Consider the following 24,430-nt stretch of genomic DNA (forward strand, 5'->3'; position numbering starts at 1 on the left):
GAGAACTTATATTCATTACTAAACAAAGGGTTTTATCTTAATGATTAGAACAATTATCATAATCACTTTATTAATTAAATATACATGGAAAAGAAGCTTGCAGTACATGTGAGGTCTAGAAGCTAAATAATTCCACAAATGCCAAAGCAATTTTGTAAGTAAATTATTATGTTATAAGTGGAGAATATTCCAATGCTGTTTTTCAATGCAAGAGATTAAAAAGTTTCATGGGGAAATGGATTAACTAATATAGATTTAATTTAAAGCTTTTAAAATGTTAATTAACTAATTAATAATAATAATAAGATTTTGAATTTCGAGTGTGATCAGAATATATTTTGAAGTGGAGAAAGAAAAGCATCAAAAGCTGTGGAAAAGCAGAGGAAATTAAAGGCAACAATTAACTGAGAGATACATATGGCTTTGCCTCTCGCGTGCTGCTGCTCCATTACTTCATTCTTAATATCTCTCTCTCTCTCTCTCTCTTTTTCTCTTTACTTTTTCTTCACTTCTATAATTTTCTACTCTACATTCACTTTTCTACTTAGTTGGTCGAGATAACGAATCTTTTTGTATCTTTATAATGCTATGTTGAAACTAAGTGATATAGAAGTACGGTGTTGTATTCTTTCTCATGTGTCGAGTTAAGGTTCTTCCATATTCGTTATTGTATGGGAATAGGAGAAGTTTGCTTACCATTTCTTTAGTGGAGACATTCCTCCTCCTCTCGTCCCCCAATAACAATCCAAAATGATCCTTAAAAAATAATTGAAACGAGGTTAGAAAAATATTCTTTTGATTTAATTTTTTCGTGGAAGTAACAATTTTGTTTTTTGAATTTTTAACATCTCTACACGTTTAATTTTATAATCTAATTTAATTAAAATTTTCTAGAAGATAAAAAAAATGATTTAAAACTATAAGTCGAAGAAACACGGTATACTTTGCATTTGCATGTCCTTACTCTTTGAAGGCTTATTGTTTATTAGGAGATTATGTCAAAAACAACTCCTATTAGAACTTTTTATAGTATTGAAATTCAAGAAGTGCTCACAAAGACAATTGTAGATAACTTGAAGATATGTGATAAATATCTCAATGAACGTTATGTCATATTGATACGTTATATAATCATTATTAACCTAAAATAAATTTATTGTTGAAATAATTTTCTTCGGTAAATTTAAGCCGATCGAAAATATTTATTTCAACTTAGTGTACGATAATAAATAATATTATTTATCTTATTATGCCATTATTTTATTATTTAATCCAATAGCAACAATAATAAATAATAGAAAATAATTTAGACAATTATTTTTTATTTAAATTTAGAAACCAAAATAAATTTCCCTAAAATACAACAAACATAAAATTTAGAGAACAAAATATAAAATACTTTATAAAAAGAAACTAAAATAAGATTTATAGATTAAGATTTTAAACAAAAACATCTTTAGCGCGCGAAGCTCTGGAATTAGGTGACCGGATGATGAGATTATCTGGAAGAAGATGAGTAACCAAAAGAGGAGAGATCGGGTTAAAGATGGATTAATACGATTGAATTTCGAATCTCTTCAATCTATTACCAGGTTTGATTCCCTTGATCCTCATCATCGTAGACTCGGTTTGAATTTTTCTCAATAATGCAGCGACGTCCTTCATCATAGGCCGATCGTCGGCGCGATGATTGGTGCATATAAGAGCGATTTCGAGGACATGAAGCATTTCATGAATTTCGGCGTTGGGATGGATTTTAAGTTTTGGATCCAATAGCTCGATTGGATTGTTCTGGCTGCGTAGATGATGTTGAACCCATTGGATTATGTGTTGGCCTTCTGGAAATGAAGGATCGGCTGGCTTTTTACCGGTAATCATTTCTAAGAGAACGATTCCGTAGCTATACACATCGCTCTTCTCTGTTACTTTCAGCATATGACCATATTCTGTGAATGAAACCACCATTAGGAGAAAGTTTAATGGATTGAAAATTTTGGTTTGGGGAAATATTAACATTATTGTGCTCACCCGGTGCAATGTAGCCGTAAGATCCGACGAATAGCGGATTTGCCGACGATGGTTCGTTTAGATTGTCTTCAGTGAACCTTGCGAATCCAAAATCTGTAAGGCAGGCGTCGTATTCGTCGCTCAATAGTATGTTTTGGACTTTCACGTCCCGATGCGAAATCGCCGGCACACAGTCGTGATGCAAGTAAGCCAATCCGTCGGCCAATCCCATCGCAATCTTGAACCGAGCATTCCAGCCGATTACGTAACCGCCGGTGCTGCACTCGTGTAACAAACCGCCGAGGTTTCCTTGTGGCCAGTAGTCATAGAATAACAATTTCGTTTTACGATTGACCGCCCAACCGAGCAATCGTATGATATTCCGGTGTCGGATACTGGCTAGAGTTGAGATTTCGGAAGAGAATGCGGCGGCGGCGAATTTCTCCGAGGTTTTGAACCGTTTGACGGCGATGGTTAAACCGGGGGCGATGTTGACCTGGTAAACGACGCCGGATCGGCCACGACCGAGGATGTTGCAAGCTGTCAGTTTCTTTGCCACGTCAGAAATTGAAAGGTCGAGCTTCTGATAGAGCGTCATCTCCCATTCGAGTTCATTGCCAATCTCCATGTCGCTATCGACGCCGTCGCCATCGTGGCCACCGTAGTAGCGTCTTCGTGCTATTCTTTTCGATCCAAAGGTCACGTAAAGCGCCGCCATGAGAAGAGTCCAAGCTATGCATAGCAGCAATACCACCGCTACACGAGACGCTGATTCATGTGCTGAATTTCTGCTTCCCTTTTCGTCGGTGCATTGGGTGCCGAACCAGAGGTCTGGATTGCCGGATAGGACACTGGGCGGGAGTTTCTCGAAGAAGGGAGTCACCGGCACTCGGCCAGAGAAATTGTTGTCGGAGATGTTGAGTACCACCAGATTCTGCATTACGGCGATGGTTTGGAGGTCGCCGCTAAGGTGATTGTGTGAGAGGTCTAAGATTCCGAGTCTGTCTAAATAGGCGAACTCCTTCGGTATCTCACCGTTAAGTTGGTTCCAACTCAGGTTTAGAGCGATTTCTAGCGCTGGAATTTCCCCTAGCTTTGCCGGAAGATAACCGGAAAGTTGATTAACACTGAGGTCCAATAACTGTAACCTCAAGCAAGCGCCCAGCTCGCTAGGGATTGGTCCGGAGAATCGATTGTTGAACAGAATGAGTTTTGTCAATGAGCTTAACAGTCCGAGACCAGGATCTATGTTCCCTTCAATTACATTATTTGAGAAGTCAATGATTTGAAGGGAAATAAGTTGGTGGAGACCTGAGGGTAAAGCTCCACTAATGGTGTTGGAGTGTATATCAATGAATGTTAGATTCCTGCAGCCGGAAATCTCATCAGGTATTACTCCAGAGAACTGGTTATCTCCGAGGTCCAAGAAACTCAGATTCTTCAAATTCCCAAACTGTGGTGGGAGAGCGCCGAAGAGCAAGTTTTTGCTAACTCTGAAACGATTTAGCGACAAGCAATTTCCGATCTCTGTAGGTATAACGCCTGATAGATTGTTGGAGAGGAGCATGAGGCTATTTAGCTTCTTGAGGTGGAAAATTTGTCCAGGAATGTGACCTGTCAAGCCATTTATCGATAAATCCATCTCTTCAAGCATCTCACAGTTGGAAATTGAAGATGGAATATTTCCTTCAAGCTTGTTATGCCACAAGAACAACATTCTGAGATTTTTCAAAGTCCCTAGTTCTGAAGGTATCAAACCCGTGATTTGATTGTTGTCAAGCATCAAATGAGTAAGTTCCCGCCAATTTTGAATCTCGGCTGGTATCTGGCCTGAAATATTATTCATTCCCAAATTCAATTCTTGTAGCAAAGTCAAGTTACTAAATGTGGTTGGAATATTTCCCGTCAAAGAATTCATTGAAATGTCGATGTCGAATAATTGATAACAGTTTCCAAGCTCCTTTGGCAACGTGCCTGTTAATCTATTTCTATATAGAAACAGATTTAGCAGGTTCTGGAGATTCCCAAAACTGGTCGGAATAGAACCTGTGAGCAACGTTTCATAGAGATACATGTATTGGAGCCCACTGCAGTTTCCAATTTCAGGAGGAATTTGGCCAGAGAGAAAGGTTGTGTACAATGCGAGTGTTTCGAGCTTCTTGAGTAGGCCTAAACTTGGTGGCAGAGAGCCTGAAATTCTGGTTTCAGCAAAGCCTGCATACACCAAATTGGTACAGTTGCCAATTTCTGGAGGTATATTGCCTTCGATGTTTTTGTTTCCACCAGCTCTAATATTCTTAAGCTGCTTCAAGTTACCTATGCTTCTGGGAATTTGACCGGTAAGTTGATTATCATGTAGACCAAGCTCTTTAAGGATCGTGAGATTTCCAATTCCAGCTGGAATCAGGCCCACGAGTCTATTTGAGCTGAGGTCGACGTTTTCAAGCTTGAGCAAACCACATATCTCAATTGGGATTTCTCCTGTCAAGCCATTGTCACTCAGGTCCAATGTATTTAATTCCCTTAAATCGCCAATCTCTTTAGGAATTGTACCAGTGATGTTAGTTCCCACGAAGATGAGCTTTTTCAGGGTCACCAATGAGCTAAAATTGGTGGGGATGTTACCCCACAATTTCACGTACCTGAATTCTATTTCCACAACTTCCTGTTTAAAGTTGCAGATGATTCCAAACCACTCACAGGGAGTTTCATCATTGGAATCCCAGTTGTTTAACTCTTGGGCCGAGAAGTTCAGAGATTGTTTCCATGACAGGAGAGCTTTGCCTTGATGGTTGACAGCAGAAACGAATACAGAGAAGGAGAAAAGCAAGACTATTATGAAGAATAGTGTCCTCTGTTTTGCATGCATTTCTACAGCTGTGCTAGGAACTCAAATGGTAAAAGCAGAAAAGCTTGTCATGAACCTAGGCAATGGGCGAGGACAAATCATATTCTTTTGGCTTATCGCGTTGCTGAATAGCGCCGAACAAAATCATGTTCTTTGGATCCAACAGAGCTTCCAGTCTTTGTTCCTCTTTATCAAGGTGACTATTGTTCTTATAGTACAAAGTTCAGAGGGAGAGTGAGAGAGACAGAGGAAGAGTCCAAGGAAGAGACTAGGGCGAGACTAAGGAAGAGAACTTATTAAAAGGCAAGTTGAGCTATCCTGTAGAGCTGCCTCAAAACAAATAAAACGTAGTCTGGACAAATTATCGATCATGTCCAAACAAAAACTTACATGCATTTATTTTGCTTATGAATATAGAGAAGAAAACCTGAAAACTGCGGATAGAACTTTGAAATTTAGATGAAAATGTCAGTGGAATCAGGATGGATCGATATCATCTGTCTGAAAGTCCACTTGTACATTATTTGGATGCGTAATCATATTCTATGCAGACCCTTAAACTTGTAGGTATGTCATCTTAAGATCTCTAGAGAGATCTGTTTCTGTTTGAGAAAATGTAGCAGTCGCAAAATCAGTGGTAATGGTAACTCGTAGACTCAGCCTATTCTACTCCCATTTTTGTAGTCCTACTTTTCATGATTCGTTAAGGTTTTCCAAGTTTACACACGTACAGAGAGCTCGGATTTTTACCAATTCACTGGATATTAATTCTCACTTATTCAGTCTTTTGTTAATCATTAAGATCTTTATGGTTCTAATTTACATTTTTTTTATTTATGATGCAGGACCATACAGCCGATTTCAGGCTACAAACTTAAAAAGCAAGCATTCAGTTAGAGCGTTGGGGACTCGAGGGCTTCGGAAAGTGATGGTAATACAAACTTGAAAACACTCTATCTGTGACATCATATATGTTTTGTTGTAGATTGATAAGAACAAATAAATATGGTGAGATATATTCAACAATAACATGGATTGTCACATCTAATTTCTTTTAGAGAAAGATTACAATATTGACATTAAGGCTTTGAGGCAACATAATAAACTAATTTGAAATGTAGAAGGTATATGTAGTTCAGAATCTTTTTTCATCCCAAGCTATCAACTAAAGGATGAATAACTTGGTGCTAATACTATTTCTGGAACTATCTGCATACAATTATGATCTTTGCTTTCTGTTTTTGGGGGACGTGTCATGAAAGCCTACGTCCATGGGACCATTGGTAATGTTTTGGCATTTCTAAATCCAATGTTTTCTAATATCTTTTATTTATGTATTTATGTATTTATGTATTTATTTTGTCACTTTCTATGTGTTTTTTTAGTTTCTAAAAGTAGAGGTATTTAAAAATCTTTTGCATTTCTTGGCTCTTGATCTTTTAGATGATCTTCTTGAAACTCTCTATGAGCCTTGACATTTGTTTTGTTACTGTTACCTATTTTTTAGTTTTACAATATGCAAGTTGGATTTCTATTTGTTACAAAGTTAGCGTAGACATTAGGATAAGAAAGTCTTTACACTAACGTTGTTTGTGAATAGAAATTGGAGTGATTGATAAGTAGAAATGAGAGAAAGTGAAACCTAGTCATTACCATTAGCCTAAATCTCCCTTTTAAAAAAGGTCTCTAAGAATTCTCCTAATTCTATCAAGCAGGATAGGATGTACTACAAAGTAACATAGAAAGTTGCACACTAAAAAGAATCCCTCCTTTTGTCTCAAAATGACGGGTAAAACAACAAATTCTACCACTACAAGACGACAATATCAATTACGCACTAAAAAGGTTTTAAAAGTTCAAATTCTATTTTGATCTCTGTACTTTTAAGTTTGGTTCGTTTTAGTTTTTGTATTTTTAAAGTGTTCGTTTTTGTTTTTTTTCTTTTTATATTTATGAGTGTTCGTGTCAACTTACGTGCACCTCAATTAATCTCTTAGGACAACCTGTCCTTACAACCTTTGTAGATGTCAAGAAAATTGGTAGGAAGTTAATTTTAAGGTACGTGATCATCATGGGATTGAACTCTTAATTAACATGTTCACTTTGGTTTTTAGACTTTTAACTTTAGTTGATTTTTATCTTTGTTTTCTGAAAAATGGTTTTTTTTTATTCCTATTTGCAAAATTTTAACATAAATTTTATATACAATGAAAACCCTTTAATAAAAATTTATGACTATATTTTAGAAAATGAAGTATCATGCTTAATTTAAAGAATGCGATGAAAATGAACCAAAAAAAAGAATGAAAGTAAGAATTAAAATGAACATTTACTCAAGTATAGTGGTTAAAGGAAGATTAGTATGAGACAAAAATCAATATAAGTCCAACCATTCAAGAAACTCCACCCGATAGGATATGACTTTTAGGGATAGATAAATTGGTAGTGGAAGATGGGTGCAACATTTGGTTGCAATAAGAGGACAAGGTCAACTAAGCACCAGACAGAATGTAAAAGAGTTTCCAAAAGCGTCAAAATAGGTTGAACATAGATGTAATATTGGGTTTCTACCACCTGAATGAATCAATTGAGCGTTTGAAACTTAGGTAGAGGTACCAAGTAACTTTTATTTGTAGTACTTCTGAAATGAAAGGCTGTCTTAGATTCTTAAAACAGTCTTTATGATCATCATCTCCCCCTCCTAATCACAGTAAATATTGTTCCTATCATTCTACCTTTCATCTCATTTCATATGATAATATAGAGATCCATCTTAATTTTATTCCACTTATATTCTTTCTAAGTGGAAATTTTTATTGCCTCACAAATAATACATCGTTCAGTTGCTCTACTAACAGAGGTTGAATTTTAATTTTGTAAGTGCCAGTAATTAGAATCCTAGCTCTCGAAGTAGTTTTTCAGATGATCAGAAGACCCTATCTGGACGCTAAAGATTAAGTATTAGCCGACCATCCATGAAAAGTAATTTCTTACCCATCATTCTAGCTTTCACGTTATAAACCTTGGTTCTATGTATCTATCACTATCACATGCAATTAAACTTAGAAAAAGCACTCAAATGTTAGAAGACAACCTGACATTTAGCCCTTGAAACAATGGGGAGATAAAAGTGAATTATTTGGATGGGACATTATTCCTCGGTATTTGTTCAAACTAAATATAAATAAAATCAATTGTGAGTGCTTGTAGTGGATAGGAAGAGCTAAGGTTAACCTATAAAAATATAATAATAAATGTGTGCATGTCACATCCCTCAGCCACCCCTACCTTACCTTTAGAGATTGAAGGGCAGAGCATAAGTTAAAGGGAAAGAGAATGAAACATTGAATCTACCTACATTATACAATATTCACTCCCCCTGTGGAATAAATGGTAAAAACTATGGTTACAATTATATCAACTTTTAAAATAAAAAATTAAGTTCTCCCATTTATCCATATTTTAAAATTGAACCTTCAAACTTTATCCATATTTTAAGATTGAACCTTCAAACTTTATAATGCAAAGTTGATTCTATTTTCTTTTTAAAGTCCATGTTTGAGGTTCAATTTTAACACTTTTATAGTTTTTGTTATTGAAAGTTTGATGGCCACTACATTTTTACGATTTAGCTATATGAATATATATAGTTTGGCCTCTTCTCTTTAGAATTCATATCCCGTAAGATAGTCCAGTTATCAACTATTTTTAAAATTCAAACCCTTTAAAACTATTTATACATTTGTTTTCATTTTCTTGTCTTCTTTTTACCTTACTTTTTCTTTTGTTAATAATGTTGAAATGTTAATTAAAATTTTAAAGGATAAGTATTTGTTTTAATTCCTAGTGTTTTTTTCTTTTTCTTTTTCATTTTGGTCGTTTGATCTTTTTAAAATTTATGTCCTTACAAGGTTTAAATATCAAAAGGATGATTAAATTATATGAATTTAAACATAATAACTTTCATGACAAGAGTTTCATAAGTAAAATTTATAAGACAATTAGTAATTAGTAATTTGTAATTGAGTCGGTCATTTCTATGTCGTACGAAGTTAAATGTATATAACTTTTCACTTTTGATATTGCTTCATTGCATTTTTCATTCATTTTTAGTATTATGTAAGACCTAATTGAAAAAGAAATACTAAGAATATAAAGATGAAATTGAAAAGTAGACTCCTCATTGTAATAATACTGAAAGAATGGATAACTTTGAAATATGTAGCCTTCGTTTAGTTTGTTATCATTTTCTTTAAATGTTTTTAAAATGTGTTCGGTTTACTTAATTTTTGAAACAATTCTACAAAAACTTTAGAATATTGTCTATATATTACATCAATTCAAATAAAATCAGAGACAGTAATAACTAAATTAATATATGTTTTAAAGATTTGAATCTTCAATATCTCCTCCAGACTCCAGTGGTATTAAAAAAAAATCAAACTAGGGACAAACAAGTAAAATGGAAAGCTTCTCTCGTGCCTAAAAGCCCAACAACCCAATATGACTACTGATTGATATTCTTTCTCTCTTCTGCCTTTCATTCTTTCTCACATTATTATTGCTTTATTCTTTGTTTTCTTTTTCCTTTTTGTTTTTGGAAAGGATATATCAACTACACAAAAATTGCTCACTCAGATGGTACAAAATTAGTAAATAGATATTCTTTCTTTTTGGGTCTACACTGCCATTATTGGGAATATAATTTTAGTCCTCCACATATTTATATGTAAATCCAAATAAAAATACAAATAGCTTCTCTTTTTCTTTCTTTAGGGTTGGCAAAAATCTGAAGGAACATGAGTTGCTTACCTAATTTCCTCTTTGTTATTCAATCAATTCCCACAATTATTGATTATATCAATATCCTTCTGAAAATTTACTCAAAATATTTTCAAGCTTTTGTTCAATTTTGATCATTTTTACTAAACTTTTAGAAAGTATATTTCAGTCCATGAGCTTTTTAAAACGGATTGTTACTTGTCCAATGCTCATTTCTGACCTATATGATTTGAAGCCACACTAGTAGTATTATCATGTTATTAATTTGCAAAGAAAGGGACCAAACGTATTATTTTTCTTAAAATTAGAGAACAAAATTAAACAAAAGTATACAAATTTAGAGACTAAATGTGATTTCTTAGGGAAAAAAAATCAACTCATGTCGCCACATCACCATTTGATCAATATTATGTTTAAGTTTATTAGATTTATTAGTTGAGAGACCCTTGAGTGGTCAAGAATATGAATGGAACATTAAGGATCAAATGGACAAAGGGTTATTTTTCCAAAATATTTCAATAAATTAAAATAAGAAATCTGTATATATTTCACGATTGGGCCAATTTGCTGATCCATTAATCGGTGGGCGTAAAAATGAAAGAGGCCCAAACTCTCTCTTCCTCCTCCTCTCTCGTTCAAGAAAAAGGCGAAGACGCCGTCAATGGCGCTAAAGAGAAACAGTTCACTCCACCGGCGAAGCTTCCTTCCGGCAATATTTCGTATACTATTTACAATGGTTTTTTTCTAGGCACTTGGTGAGAATTTTTTACCCAAATTCAAATTCTTCTTACTCGTATTCTTAAACAATAATACCTATTTTTGTGTAAAAAAATGAAAAGTTTCCCACGTCAAAATTTAGTAACAATTTTGTGAGATATATGAAGATAAGTAATGTCCGAGAGGATACATATAAATGTTGATTTTGGGACAAGAGGGATCCATTGTGTTTTGAAATATAAATGAAAAAAATTGGTTGAAGCAAAATTGTGTGGTACAATTAATTTGACAAGTTAAGTTGCCATGGAATTGGATATACAGATAATTTCAATTTCAAAGCATATATACATTCATGGCCATGTCTCAAAAAGTGTATTGAATTGGAAAGCTTGTATACATAATCTCTATTCAACACAACTCAATTTTAATAGTATGGTATTAACGTTTAATTTGAAACCTTATCTTACAATACTGCATCTCAAATATTAATTTTATATTTCAATTTCAGTTAAACAATTGTCCATCCCAAATACAGTTACTTTCTAATTCCAACTCCAAAATAAAAAAATCAACTCAACGTCTTAAGCATCTATCTTAAAAGTGTAAGGTTTTGATTCAAAACAAAGCTACTCGAAGAATTAAACCCTAAATTTGAAAGAGGAAAATTAAAGTTTGTTTTATTGTGAAATAGAGGTGGAAGTTAGTTGATGTGTTAGAGAATTGACATGTATAAATGCATCGTGGCGGAGAATTAGAGCTCCACAGTATGACACAACACACACTCCCCCCAAAGGAAACATCTACGACTATATAACCTATCCAAAACTTAATATATAGATATATATAACCCACTTTAATTAATCATCTCTAACTTAATCTCTAACTTTGCCCCTTTTTACATTCAATTTTACCCAACAATATTATAATTATTTTTTATTTCAATATTTCTCATAAAACTCAAACCTAGCTCTATATTAATATTATCTCAACAAATAATTTTGTTAAATTTATTTTACATTCTATTTTTAAAGACATTGAATTGAATTTGTATGGGTAGAGAAATCAAACATATCACTTTAATGTTGATAATACAATCATACTATTATATACTTTAGTGTTTCATCAACATTTTTTAATATAATACAAATGTCAATTAACTTTTGTATACTCAAATGTAAAGATATAAGGATAATTTATAGATAAGTTAGAGTAAAATAATCTTTTTTTAAAATACACCAAACAGAAAATAACAAAATTTTACATCTATACTTTTATAGGTATCCATCAGTAATACTTATTATTGATGATTCTCTCCTTTCAACCCTTCGATCCCTTTAGCTTTGCAAGAACATCTCTCCTTCGAAGAATGTGGCTAATTTGGTCGTCATGTAATGTAATTTATTTATGAGAAATTCATGTAATATTACGTACACAAACCAACAAACCCTGAACTTATTTCTTGATTTTATATGTTCATGGTAATGTTCTTGCAACAATCTTAGCTAAATTTCAAATCTACTTCTTTTCGTTCTCTTTTACATCTCTCTTTTAGTTTGTCTTTTTCTTTACGTAACAAACCATTTTAAAATAAGGCTCTTTAATTATTCTCTTCACAATAGTACCTTCATTACACCAAATCAAAAGTACACATTATTATGGTCGAGTTTTACTTTGATATAAGAAAGGTGTAGTCTAAAAATAGAAGAAGATGGCTGTGTTTAGGGCACCAATTGTGTTGAGCAAGAATTATGGGGCTTTTACCTACAACAAAGAAAATATTAATAATATACATAAGAAAAATATGGTAATGTCTAGAAAAGCCAGAAGCCTCCAGAAATTACTCAATCAAGAATCATTCAACACCCACGGAATGATTTATAGGTTTATATTGTTTGTATTTTTAAAAAGAGTTTATCTAGAAAGGCATCTTAATCAACCAACGATTAATTGGTTACTCACATATTATTATACGTAAATTTGGTATAGATTTAACGAGTATGATCGTTTAGATTTGAATAACATTTTTAATTGAAAATAAAAATAATCATTTCAAACGAATGAAAAAGAAAAATGGTAGAAAAACACCAATGATGATTAAAAAAAATATAAAAGAAAATTTGAAACAGAAAAGAAGGTGAAAATGAAAAGAAAAATTTGAGAATAATGGAAAGAAAACCAACCTAAAATATTTTTTTAAAAATAGTCATGTTCATAGCTTTTTAATTTTATTATGGACAGAAAATATTTTTGTTTTATCTATGAACTTAATTAATCAATTGATTATACATTACTTGCACTTGGTTAGACTATTCAAAATTTACCTATATTAAGTACATAGTTTTAATTTTTTTATTATATTTTGAAAACGTGACACATATTTATTTAATTCTAATTCATAAACTTTCACCAAAACATAGTAAAAATGTTGAAGCTAAGAAGAAGAAGAAAAGAGTTTTAATTTTTTTTTTTTTGAACTAAATTTAATATATTAAAAATAGCGAGATCAAAAGTAGACAATTAAAAATGCAAAGTTGAACAAAAACTTTAAATAGTAGAAAAAAAATGATGCATTTTAACTTTTTCTTTAATGAACAAAACTATAGCTTTAACTCTCAGTCTAATGAAATGACATCAGCTTCCATAGTAAAAGTTAGAAGTTAGATGTTCAAAATCACAATTAGAATTGAATTATGTACACGTATGTGGTGATTAAGCTCAACGCTAGAAAATTCTTCTCTCCTTTACTCCTTTTCTCTTCTTTTACATTACACGGTTACACCCACCACCATCCTCTCAAACACAAACGTACACTCTTATATAAACAAACCTTCCTTCTCCACCAACAAACCCAACTCAACAAAAACTCCCATCTTCCCTCATGGCTCCATCAAGCTTAACCAAAACCGCCATATCCACAATCCCCACCTTCCTCGACACTACTCCTTCACTCAATAATCTCTCAATCACTTTAAAAGCTTCAGAGTTTCTCGCCAATGGCTACCATTTCTCACCCATGTTCCTCCCAATATCATCTCAACTCCTTCCCCATTCAAAACCAACAACTCCCTCCTTGGCTGCTTCATTGGGTTCGACGCTACCGAGCCCAAAAGCTCCCACTTGGTTCCTATCGGCAACCTCAAAGGCATAAGATTTTCAAGCCTCTTCCGGTTCAAAGTCTGGTGGACCACCCACTGGGTCGGCACGTGCGGCCGTGACATCCAACATGAGACACAGATGATGATACTCGACACAAATCATCACGGCCGTCCATATGTTCTCCTCCTACCCATCTTAGAAGGAGCTTTTAGATGTTCTTTGCGTTCTGGTGATGAAAACGATGACAGCGTGGCTATGTGGGTTGAAAGTGGGTCCACGACTGTCCACGCGTCCAGTTTCAGAAGCTGCTTGTACATGCAAGTCGGAGATGATCCGTACAGTTTGCTCAAAGAAGCTATGAAAGTAGTCAAACTTCATTTAGGGACTTTTAAGCTTCTACATGAGAAGACCCCACCTCCTATTGTGGACAAATTTGGGTGGTGTACGTGGGATGCATTCTATCTTAAGGTGAACCCTCAGGGGATTAAGATAGGTGTCAAGTGTTTAGTGGATGGTGGTTGTCCGCCAGGGATGATTTTGATCGATGATGGGTGGCAATCTATTGCTCATGATGCTGATTCATTCACAGATCATCATCAGGAAGCTATGGATCTAACGGCTGCAGGGGAACAGATGCCTTGTAGGCTAATCAAATTTGAAGAGAATTACAAGTTTAGAGACTATGGAAGTGATGGGAAGGGAGTTGGTGTAGGATTGGGTGCCTTTGTGAGAGACTTGAAGGAAGAGTTTAGGACAATTGAGAATGTGTATGTGTGGCATGCGCTTTGTGGGTATTGGGGTGGGATTAGACCCAATGTGCCTAGAATGCCTCTGTCAAGGGTCGTTATTCCTAAGCTGTCACAGGGGTTAGAGAAGACAATGGAGGATTTGGCTGTGGACAAGATTGTCAATAATGGGATTGGATTGGTTCCGCCTGAGCTAGCCCATGAAATGTATGATGGACTCCATTCCCACCTCCAGTCAGCGGGCATCGACGGCGTTAAGGTTGATGTTATTCATGTAAGTTTTCTGAAAAGTCCACCCCAGCTTTCTTATCCTGCATTTGTTTTTTCCATCAGCATAATTCATAGTAATGATATTGATGATATTTAGTAATGAAACAAGTTAAAAAACAGTTTCAGAAGTTGCATTTAAAGTATTATTTACCATCTAGTTATGATGATTGAAGTTTTGAGGAATACTAAAACCTAACAGAGGAGATAGAAAATGTGTAACAAGTTTGTGAACTACTCTTGATTTTGTATCTAGCAGTTAAATGAATGCTTTAAAAAGTCTCTATACTAGGTCCTCGACATATTTAGAGGAGATAGAAAGCTGGTTGGAATGTTTCTAATTCCTACTTCTGTGATCTATCATACAGTTGCTTGAAATGATATCCGAGGAATTTGGAGGTCGAATCGAGCTGGCCAAAGCTTATTACAAAGCACTCACTGCATCTATAAAGAAACATTTACAAGGAAATGGTGCTATTGCTAGCATGGAGCACTGCAATGACTTCATGTACCTTGGAACAGAGGCCATAGCTCTTGGACGTGTTGGTATGGAAACCCCACCTTGCTTTCAGCTAAATTTTGCAAATCACCATCAACTCTTTGTATGTTTATACTATTCTTCTGTTTACAGGAGATGATTTCTGGACAGTGGATCCTTCTGGAGATCCATATTGGCTACAAGGGTGTCACATGGTGCACTGTGCCTACAATAGCTTGTGGATGGGCAATATAATTCACCCAGATTGGGACATGTTTCAATCAACACACCCTTGCGCTGAATTCCACGCAGCTTCGCGAGCTATCTCCGGTGGACCAATATATGTAAGTGACTCGGTCGGTAAGCATAACTTTAATTTACTCAAAAGGTTAGTTTTGCCTGATGGTTCAATACTGCGATGTCAACACTATGCCCTACCTACAAGAGACTGTCTGTTTGAAGACCCTCTTCATGATGGCAAAACCATGCTCAAAATTTGGAACCTCAATAAAGTAAGACATAACAAACCCTTCTCTTGACCATCTCGTTTTAATGCTCAAATTTTGGGTGTGGCATTTAATAAAAAATCTTGTGGTCATTTTTCAACAGTTCACTGGCACATTGGGTCTGTTTAATTGTCAAGGAGGAGGGTGGTGTCCCAAGACTAGGAAAAACAGAAGGACATCCGAGTACGCACGTACACTAACCTGCGTCGCTGGGCCAAAAGATATCGAGTGGAACAATGGGAAAAATCCCATTTCTCTAAAGGGGGTGAACTTGTTTGCCATATACATGATTCGAGACAAGAAACTAAAGCTATTGAAGACATCAGAAAATTTAGAATTTACCATCGCGCCATTAGAATATGAACTGCTTGTAGTTTCCCCTGCCACAGTTTTATCAAAACCAAACATGGAATTTGCTCCAATTGGATTGGTGAACATGCTGAATTGTGGGGGTGCAATAGAATCACTAGAAATTGATGAAAATGAAGGTTTGGTAAAAGTCGGAGTCAGGGGTTGCGGAGAGATGAGAGTGTTTGCTTCGAATGAGCCCATAAACTGCAAGATGGAGGGAGAAGATGTAGAGTTTGAATATGATGATGATGATAAAATGGTGAAGCTCCAAATCCCATGGCCAAGCTCTTCAAAATTGTCCATAATTGAGTATCAATTTTGAGGTTAAAAAAAACTCTGTTCTACAAACTTCCTATGTAAAGGAGGATGATAAATATGTAATGTCTAAACTTCCTATGTCCGGATGACTCTCAGCTTTTGTTTGTAAGCAAAATGTTATAAATCAAGGATGTTTTTTAAAAATCAATGCAAGTTAGATAGCATAAACGATAGTTTTTTCACTGTCTTGTTAGCTGAACACAAACATACAATGAACATGAAAGATAGGTGGTTAAGAAAGTTCTAAAAAGACAATCACAAACTTTATTTTTCAACCCAAAAATTATTCAAATTGAGTGTAGCAAAGTATTACGACGATCAGCTATTAACTAGGTCACGAATTTAAATATGTACAAGGTATATGTAAGCTAGATATCTCTTGAATATCTTCTACCAAATAATAAATTCTTACAACTTTCGAATTATGTAGTTTCTTTTCCATTTTTAATTTTGGTAAAAATGATCAAAGATTGAATTGATTGATTAAATCAAACTTTTTAATAGGGGTAACGAGAATAATTACCAGAAGTGTTAAAACGAAAATCCTAGATTTTCTCAAATATAAAGCAAGAAAATAGAAAGAAACTAAAAGGGAAAAAAATTCCAAAAATAGAGAAAATTTGTTAGTATGACAGCCTTAATAATTTTGAATTTGGAAATCCAGAATTAGGGTTTTGTTTGGAAATAGAATTGAAGAGTGATGTATTTAATCTATTTCCCAAATTTGTAAGCTTTGCCGGAAAATGATTTGTGGGATTATTATGTCCTTAATTAAACACAATTAGGCCATAATTATATCCCCGGTCAGGCCATTGGGTGGATTCTTCCATTCTCTCCTAAACCCCGCCCTTTGTCTGAGTTCTCTCTATTTAATCTCTCTCTCTTGACTCTTAATTTATCTACTCTATTGTAGACAAATTTTTTATTTTCTTTTTGAAACGTTCGATACAATGTTTAATTTTTGTACTTGTATGAATTTCAAGCAAGAGCCCTGCAGGTAATTTAATTTAATTTCATGATTCTTAATTAATTATTGTTATGTTGTGTGATTGATTTAATATCGATGTTTAGAATATAATTTTTGTGATTTAATATTATTTCAGCGATGAAGAACGACAGAAGAATTCGCCTGGGAGGAAAAGAGATATGAAGAAGGGTATACATGAGATCATGTGTAATAATGCTCCTTTGAGGGTTTCGACATCTGAACATCGAGACTACGGGGATGATCGAGTCATCAATCTTGACGCGTAAGTCTTAGAATAATACTCGTGGTTAGAAAGTGTTCATGGATTATTAGAATTTTGTGTTTAATTGAAGTGATCAATCGTCGTTGATAAATACAGTGGAGACCCAACAATGTACGAAACGTATTGGAAAAAAATGGGGAAGAAAGCGACGGTGGTGATCCCAGGTTGGCGATCCATGAGTTACTTTTCCAACGGCCGGAGTCTTTGCTGGTTTCTCGAGCCGGATTTGTGCCAACAAATTCTCCGTTTACACCGTGTCGTTGGCAACGCCATAACCGAAGGTCGCTACGTCATTGTCGGGACCGGCTCCTCCCAGCTTATACTGGCTGCCCTTTACGCTCTTTCTTCCCCCGAATCTTCTGAGCCTACCGACGTCGTCTCCGCCGTCCCCTACTACTCGGTGAGATTTATTTTCATTCAACCTCTTGTTTTCAAAATAAATATGAATATTGACATTTGAATATTGATGCATATATTCTTTTGGTTAACACAGTCGTATCCCTCAATGTGTGATTATTTAAAAACAACCCTTTTCAAATGGGGTGGAGATGCGAGTAAATACGAGAAAGAGGGATCTTATATTGAAATCGTGACTTCACCAAATAATCCGGACGGTTCATTACGTGGACCGGTGGTGAAACGGAGTGGAGGAAAATTGTTGCATGATCTTGCTTATTATTGGCCTCATTACACTTCTATTACTGCTCCGGCTGACTTCGATGTCGCATTGTTCACTGCCTCTAAGTGCACTGGCCATGCCGGTTCTCGTATCGGGTTTGTTCTCTTTAATCTTAAACCCTCTTATAAACATTCCTATTTAGACTCTCAATTAAAACATCATTGGAAAGTTGTAAATTGACGACAAACTTAGGAATGTTCAGAAACTATATCCTCAAATTTTGCGGGTGTAAGTTTGAAAATTGTCCATAAATACTATTTAGTTAATAATGTGATTGTATTTAATTTAATTAGCCAGGAATGTTAATTAATTTATAAAACAATGGTTATATATATATGTATAGGTGGGCACTTGTTAAAGATCCAGAAATAGCAATGAAAATGGTGAAGTTCATTGAGCTAAACACAATCGGGGTGTCTAAAGATTCACAGCTCCGAGCGGCGAGGATGCTAAGTGTAGTATCAGATAGTTGTGAGCAGCCTGGGAGTACTACTGTTTTAGACAATCGTACTGGAGAATCGTTTTATGGGTTCGGCCACCGGCTGATGACGGAGAGATGGTGTCGCATCAGACAAGCCGTTAAACACGGCGGAATGTTCAGTCTCCCTGAATTCCCTACTGCTTATTGTACCTTCCTTCACCAACCTACCGAATCCCGACCTGGTAATTATATTATTATTACATAATCTCTCTATGTCTCTAAACCCTAATTAGTATAGTATAATATAATTAATTAGAATAATGTTATTGATGATGATGGGTGCACAGCTTTTGCATGGCTAAAATGTGAAGACGAAGAAGAAGAAGATTGTGCAGGTTTACTCAGACGACATAAAATATTAGGTCGAAGTGGAGTGAGTTTCGGGTGCAGCCCCGAATTCGTACGTGTCAGCATGTTGGACCGAGACGACAACTTCGATTTGTTGGTTCAAAGGATATCAAAAATCACTGCTGCCCCTAAGTCTGAACAACCACACTGATCATATCCCTAAACGACATGTCGACCGATCCCCCACGAGAGAATTAATTAAGGAAGGATCATACCTAAATTAAAAGGAATAGAGAACCCCAGCAGCTGGGGCCTGGGGGAGACCCAGGAGTTGATGCCCAATTTTCTTTCTTTTCTTTTCTTTCTTTCTTTTTAATATTTTATTACTTCAGTAGCATCTTACTTTACTAATTATCATCTAATACGCAGTATTTTCAATTTTGTTTTATCTCCCACCATTGTTATTAATATATATGTTTCATTAGTAATTATACTTGCTTCTTTATTTAATTAATTTAGCAAATAAAGACTTAAAACAGAAATAATACTTTTATTTCTACCAGATTCATTACAACACATATAGCAAAAGAAATCGTGTACTCCAATGGAAATTAAACTCACACCTACAACATACTCTCTCTCTCTCTCTCTGCTTGAAGTACTCATAATTCCAAAATTATTAAATTATTTACATATAAAGCAACGGAACACTTGGGGGCCACTTCCTCAATCATGTCTTTCCTCCTCCTCGAGTTTTTCCTCCTTGGGCTTTCCCACGATCTTGGGCCTTACCCCCCTCTTGGGCCTTCCCACTTTCTTGAGCCTTAGCCGGTTCTTGGGCCGTTTCCTCTTTCGATGTACTTTGCGCCTGGGTCTTTCCTTCTTCCTGGGCCGGGCTGGGCTGCGCTGGGCTCACTTCATCGGTTTTCTCTCCATCCTGGGCAGAGCCGACTTCAACTTCCTTCGCTTTCCCATTATCCTGTGCCTTGCTCTGGATAGCCTGACCAGCCTCTTTAGCCGTTTCGGCGGCTTGGGCGGCGGTTTCACGGACCCATTGCTTAGCTTGGTCGAGGTTAAGAGGGACTCGTGATCTACGCAAGTAATTAGCCATCCATGAGAGGGAAGATAAGGCTGTGACACCAAAAGCCCCAGAAGTCAGAAAGCCTGCAACGGCCAAGGCGATGACGAGGGCGGCAGGGACCAAGACAGGGCTAAAAATTAGAAACAGAGGAGAAGTAACAGCCAAGGCTACGACGGTTCCGATGAAGGAGATTCCGGCGAAGAAAAGAAGAATGGCGGCGATGGGGAAGAGAGTAAGAAATGCCAAGAGATGGGAAGAGGAAATGGACTTTTGTGGGAGAATGGCTTGAAAAGGGTGAGTTGTGGGTGAGTCATAATTAGGCTGATTTTGAGCATGGGGTCTTTGGTGAGGAAATTCAGCCATGGAAATGGATGAAAAAGGAGGAGGAGAAGAAGAAATTAAAATGAGAATTATGGTGAGGGGAGAAAGGGAGGTTTGAGGGTGTTTTTTAAAAAGGAGAAGAAGGAAGAGGACACGTAGAAAAAGATGACAGATGTTTGAGAAATAAAGAATGAAGGTTTGCATGGGAAACATGTCGAGGAATGGGGTTGGACCATTCCTTGTTTGTTGTCATCTTCATGTTTTTGTACAATTTTGCATTTGGATTTTATTTCTTTCATTTTCAAATTTTGGGGTTTGTTTTCTGTCCAATTTCGATCTCATCACTTTATCTATTACGCCCACTGCATATCGCCGCTACTAACGTGGTTTCCTGCGTTCCTACCCATTTGTGGGGATCAGATATGTATGTGTGAGAAGTGAACCAAACCACATTTCCCACTATTTATACATTACGATATAATCAATGCTAAATATCTGCTTCAGTTCTCTTAAACACTAATTAATTAGTTAATATCTTTTCTTACAAAATCCACAATCAAACCATTACAGAAATCATATACACAAATATACTTAGCTTGGTTATTAATAATGTGTCATTTACGGAAGAAAAATAATGATAATACTATTTGAGAAAATGTTTATAATACCCAAAAATTTATATATTACATCTCTCTAAATTTTTAGAATAAATATAAGAATTATGAGTGAGGCTTTTATTAAACAAATAGCAACTTAACTTCTAACTTCTGTGTGAAGCATAAGTCAACTTAACAATTTAATAAAATTTTCAAATTTTATAATATTTTAAAAATCCATACATATATATTTAAAAGCAACTTTGAATGTTTATAGAATTTGAGTAAACCTAAAATTAAAATGTATACATAATAGATCTATTAGTTTTTTTAAAAATTCACGTATCAATATTTGTACACACAAATTTATAATTTTATGAATCTATTTGATAGAAAGTTGAGAGTTTAATGGGTTATTCAAATAGAACCCCTGTAAATTTAAGCTAATTAAATTTATAATTTATATATAAAAAGAATCATAAATGGTTTACTATATTACATATTTTAACTATTATTTTTTTGCACACTTTGATTATTTTGAATCTCTCTTTTAACTTTGTACTGATTTAAATGTTGAGGACCTTAATAGCTTTTATATAATTGCTCTATTTCATATAGTTTTAACTTTTAGACACTAATAATGCTAGTTTAGGACATCTAATCTTTGAATTAGTTGTTTTATTTTAATAAATAAATAAATATTAATATACAAGACAACAAAATTAAACCAAAACAAATGAATGATTTCTCCAAAATATTATAAAATACTTTTAAAGAAATGATCAAATTAACATTATAATAAGAGAAAAAAACCTGTTTTACTTTAAAGGAAAAAATATATATATTAATTTGGTGAAAGTTGTTATTCCAAGATGGTTAATTAAAATAATGTGGTAGGATTAATTATAAGTTGGGAAGCATGCTCATAACTCTTATTAACTTCCATAGGTAGTTAGGTTAGGTAGGTGAAGTGCTTTTTCATTAAATCATATATATATACACATTATTTTATATGTTTGATGATCCAAAGAAAGGCTTCATTGATCCTCTATCTAAACAAACCTTTTAAAATTTAGAATTGGTATAGCTAAGTGGATTTCATTTCACACATTATAATTAATTTATTAATATATATTCAAGGAATAAAGTGATCAATACAAGCAAGTATTAATTGCAATTAATATTGCATCTTTTGCAGAATGAATAATATATTATTGGAAAACATTAACAAATGATTGTATAAACTAAGGGAGAATAATACAAATGTGAGAATAATATATATAAATGGTAAAGAAAAAAAAAAAAAAGGAATTTTGTGTTGGATTTTGGTTATAATGACTTGGTGTGGTTGCAATCATCATGCCTATCATTATTGGTAGCCTTGACTAATTCCCTACTTAAGACCATACTTTTTCTTCTATACCTTAAAATATAACAAACTATCTTCACAATAATAAATATATATGTGTGTATATATAGGCACATGCATGTGTAATTAAAGCAATTCCTTTCAAATTTTAATTGTTTTGGGCCAAAGTTGTTATTGGTCAAACCTAGTTAACTCTTTTTTTAGGGAAATTATCTCGAAATTTGAATGCTTGAGAAAACGTTTAACAAGCCCATGACCAAGGGATTGTGTGTGAAATTATAGCACAAAATGTTTGAAACAAAAAATTATTGGATTATTAAACCGATCTATATAATTGTGACAATAATATAGTATATTTGTTTACTATCTTAAATTTATACTAAAAAAAATTAATTCTCAAAAGAATAAATAGGTTTGTTTGAGTTAATGAGTATATATAAATTTTTAGATCGTCATCATCTACAATATTGTTTCAAGTGTCAATTTAATATTTTGGATGTTTACAAATTAAAAGATCAAGATCGTAATATTACAACTTTTGGATGAATATAAAATATTTTATTAATATTAATCACAAATTAAAGTTGAGGAATATGGTATGAATATAACAAAAAATTATATTGATCAAATGAACAGAATTTAACTAAGAAAGGTTAGTCTCAAATGTCTAATTAATATGATGATTCATGGTATGTATAGAAAATATTTTGTAGCATTATTAAAACGTCCTACGAAAATGAATGTTTAGAATAAAAATCCTTTGATAATTTGGATATGTGCTAAGAGTCCAAAAAGAATATATATGAACATATAAATAGTTAAGTTGATATATATATATGGGAGAGGGTGGGCCTAGAGGTGCCCATGCCATGCTTAAATATTTCCCCTATTTTGGAAGATTCTTACTTCTAATCAGTTCCTCCCCCTTTTCCCCTTCCTTTCCTCTCTCTCCAAGTCTAAGTTCATCTGATTTTGCTTTTAGGGCCTATTTAATTGCTTTATATCATACTATTTTTCGTATATCGTCTATGTTTCTTTCACCTAGAAGAGTGTGCTTTCTTTTAAGTCCAATAAAAAGTAGGAGTAAAAGGTCGAACTGCTGAATAGTAGTCTAAATTTGACAGAAAAAATTATGTTTTGATCAAGAGTCTAGAGCCAAAAAGCCTTATACTACATATCCAATTATCAACATTATTATCTATCGATCTTCTTCAGTAATACAAAATTTTGATGGTCAATTATACATCTCATTTTGTGAATCATTCCCATTTTACTTAGCTTGTGTAATAAATTTATGCCTACCATATGAATTTTGATAGATAAACATAGATTACTTTTTATTCTATAGTATTATGATAGACACAAATAGGTTGCCATATTTTACTATATAGCTTTTATTTAAAGTTTAACCATATGAAATATAACAACTTCACAACTATTTACTTATTTATGAGACAATCAAAAAAGGATTATTTATGTTTTCATGCAGGCTGCCCTTCTGCTGTTACATCTGGGGAGATGACAAGTGAATGCTTCTTTCAGAGAAAAGCTGCAAGATTTTTAATTTTAGTTTTTTTAAAAAGAGAAGAAGAAAAAAAACTTATTATTTGACAGATAAATAAACAGGCCATGCGATATATGGCAGCTGAAAAAACAGTTAATATTCTGTCAAATAGAAGCTAATAAATAATTGCAACAGAAGATTATTAATGATAGAAAAAGGTATGTATATATATGAATCACTCACACATTTATATTCAAACCTAAAACACTGAGTAATTGTGTTTCTTAATCCAAGTTTAAGAAGGCCTTTATGCCAAAAAGTTAATTAATAATTATAACCTAATTCTTGGCCTTATTAGAGTTCAATTATTCCACTCATTAATAATTCAGAGAGTATGTATATATCACTAAATATACCAAAATCTAAAAAGTTATTTCATCACTAATTTTCACATTTTAATTTTTTAGAAAAAGATGTGACATTACCAAGCATGTAGGTGAGAAATTTAACATATACAACAAAACAAGCTACATAAAGAAATGTAATAGCTAGTTAAGAGCAAATACAAGGAGAGAGTTTAATTTAGAGCAAATAGAAGGAATAATAATTTAATCAAATAAGATCCTAACACCATGCCCTATATATCTCCACATATCTTTTTCCATCACAACAAGTTGTTATGTGTGTGTTTGAACATGAAATATTGAAATATGGGTACAACTTAAGAATGTACTCAAGTGTTTTT

General features: G+C 34.1%; 4 protein-coding genes and 1 long non-coding RNA gene across 5 annotated transcripts; 3 read left to right on the plus strand and 2 right to left on the minus strand.

Moving 5' to 3' along the window:
- Nucleotides 1-1,375: 1,375 nt before the first annotated feature.
- Nucleotides 1,376-4,908, minus strand: LOC101205934 (LRR receptor-like serine/threonine-protein kinase). Its single transcript, XM_004152440.3, has 2 exons — nt 2,029-4,908; nt 1,376-1,946 (listed from the first exon to the last, which is right to left on the minus strand). Exons 1-2 carry the CDS (start codon nt 4,874-4,876, stop codon nt 1,552-1,554), a joined length of 3,243 nt encoding a protein of 1,080 aa, XP_004152488.1. The 5' UTR covers nt 4,877-4,908; the 3' UTR covers nt 1,376-1,551.
- A 5-nt stretch (nt 4,909-4,913) lies between these two features.
- LOC116404630 lies at nt 4,914-6,074 on the plus strand. Its single transcript, XR_004217600.1, has 2 exons — nt 4,914-5,051; nt 5,701-6,074. It is a non-coding gene; the product is annotated as an uncharacterized LOC116404630 (long non-coding RNA).
- A 6,996-nt stretch (nt 6,075-13,070) lies between these two features.
- Nucleotides 13,071-16,298, plus strand: LOC101204256 (galactinol--sucrose galactosyltransferase). Its single transcript, XM_004152514.3, is given in 5 exon segments — nt 13,071-13,353; nt 13,356-14,470; nt 14,832-15,009; nt 15,095-15,453; nt 15,551-16,298. Coding segments are annotated over 5 exon segments (2,343 nt in total). The 5' UTR covers nt 13,071-13,232; the 3' UTR covers nt 16,121-16,298.
- Nucleotides 16,299-16,836: 538 nt separating this feature from the next.
- On the plus strand, nt 16,837-19,259 carry LOC101204502 (tryptophan aminotransferase-related protein 2). Its single transcript, XM_011653407.2, has 6 exons — nt 16,837-17,113; nt 17,220-17,366; nt 17,463-17,766; nt 17,860-18,140; nt 18,389-18,708; nt 18,814-19,259. Exons 1-6 carry the CDS (start codon nt 17,067-17,069, stop codon nt 19,023-19,025), a joined length of 1,311 nt encoding a protein of 436 aa, XP_011651709.1. The 5' UTR covers nt 16,837-17,066; the 3' UTR covers nt 19,026-19,259.
- Nucleotides 19,260-19,344: 85 nt separating this feature from the next.
- Nucleotides 19,345-20,463, minus strand: LOC101204745 (oleosin 18.2 kDa). Its single transcript, XM_004152516.3, has one exon. It carries the CDS (start codon nt 20,427-20,429, stop codon nt 19,545-19,547), a length of 885 nt encoding a protein of 294 aa, XP_004152564.2. The 5' UTR covers nt 20,430-20,463; the 3' UTR covers nt 19,345-19,544.
- Nucleotides 20,464-24,430: the final 3,967 nt, after the last annotated feature.

The sequence above is a fragment of the Cucumis sativus genome, chromosome 1 (assembly GCF_000004075.3).
Source record: "Cucumis sativus cultivar 9930 chromosome 1, Cucumber_9930_V3, whole genome shotgun sequence".
In the NCBI taxonomy this organism is placed as follows: domain Eukaryota; kingdom Viridiplantae; phylum Streptophyta; class Magnoliopsida; order Cucurbitales; family Cucurbitaceae; genus Cucumis; species Cucumis sativus.

What these genes read in the sequence shown, in the direction of transcription:
- LOC101205934 (XM_004152440.3), bottom strand. Translation starts at nt 4,876, where the DNA reads ATGCATGCAAAACAGAGGACACTATTCTTCATAATAGTCTTGCTTTTC. An exon ending in TTACGGCTACATTGCACCGG is followed by an intron (nt 1,947 to 2,028) that starts GTGAGCACAATA and finishes TTTCATTCACAG; the next exon opens with AATATGGTCATATGCTGAAA.
- LOC101204502 (XM_011653407.2), top strand. Translation starts at nt 17,067, where the DNA reads ATGTTTAATTTTTGTACTTGTATGAATTTCAAGCAAGAGCCCTGCAG. An exon ending in TTCAAGCAAGAGCCCTGCAG is followed by an intron (nt 17,114 to 17,219) that starts GTAATTTAATTT and finishes ATATTATTTCAG; the next exon opens with CGATGAAGAACGACAGAAGA. An exon ending in CATGCCGGTTCTCGTATCGG is followed by an intron (nt 18,141 to 18,388) that starts GTTTGTTCTCTT and finishes ATATATGTATAG; the next exon opens with GTGGGCACTTGTTAAAGATC.
- LOC101204745 (XM_004152516.3), bottom strand. Translation starts at nt 20,429, where the DNA reads ATGTTTCCCATGCAAACCTTCATTCTTTATTTCTCAAACATCTGTCAT.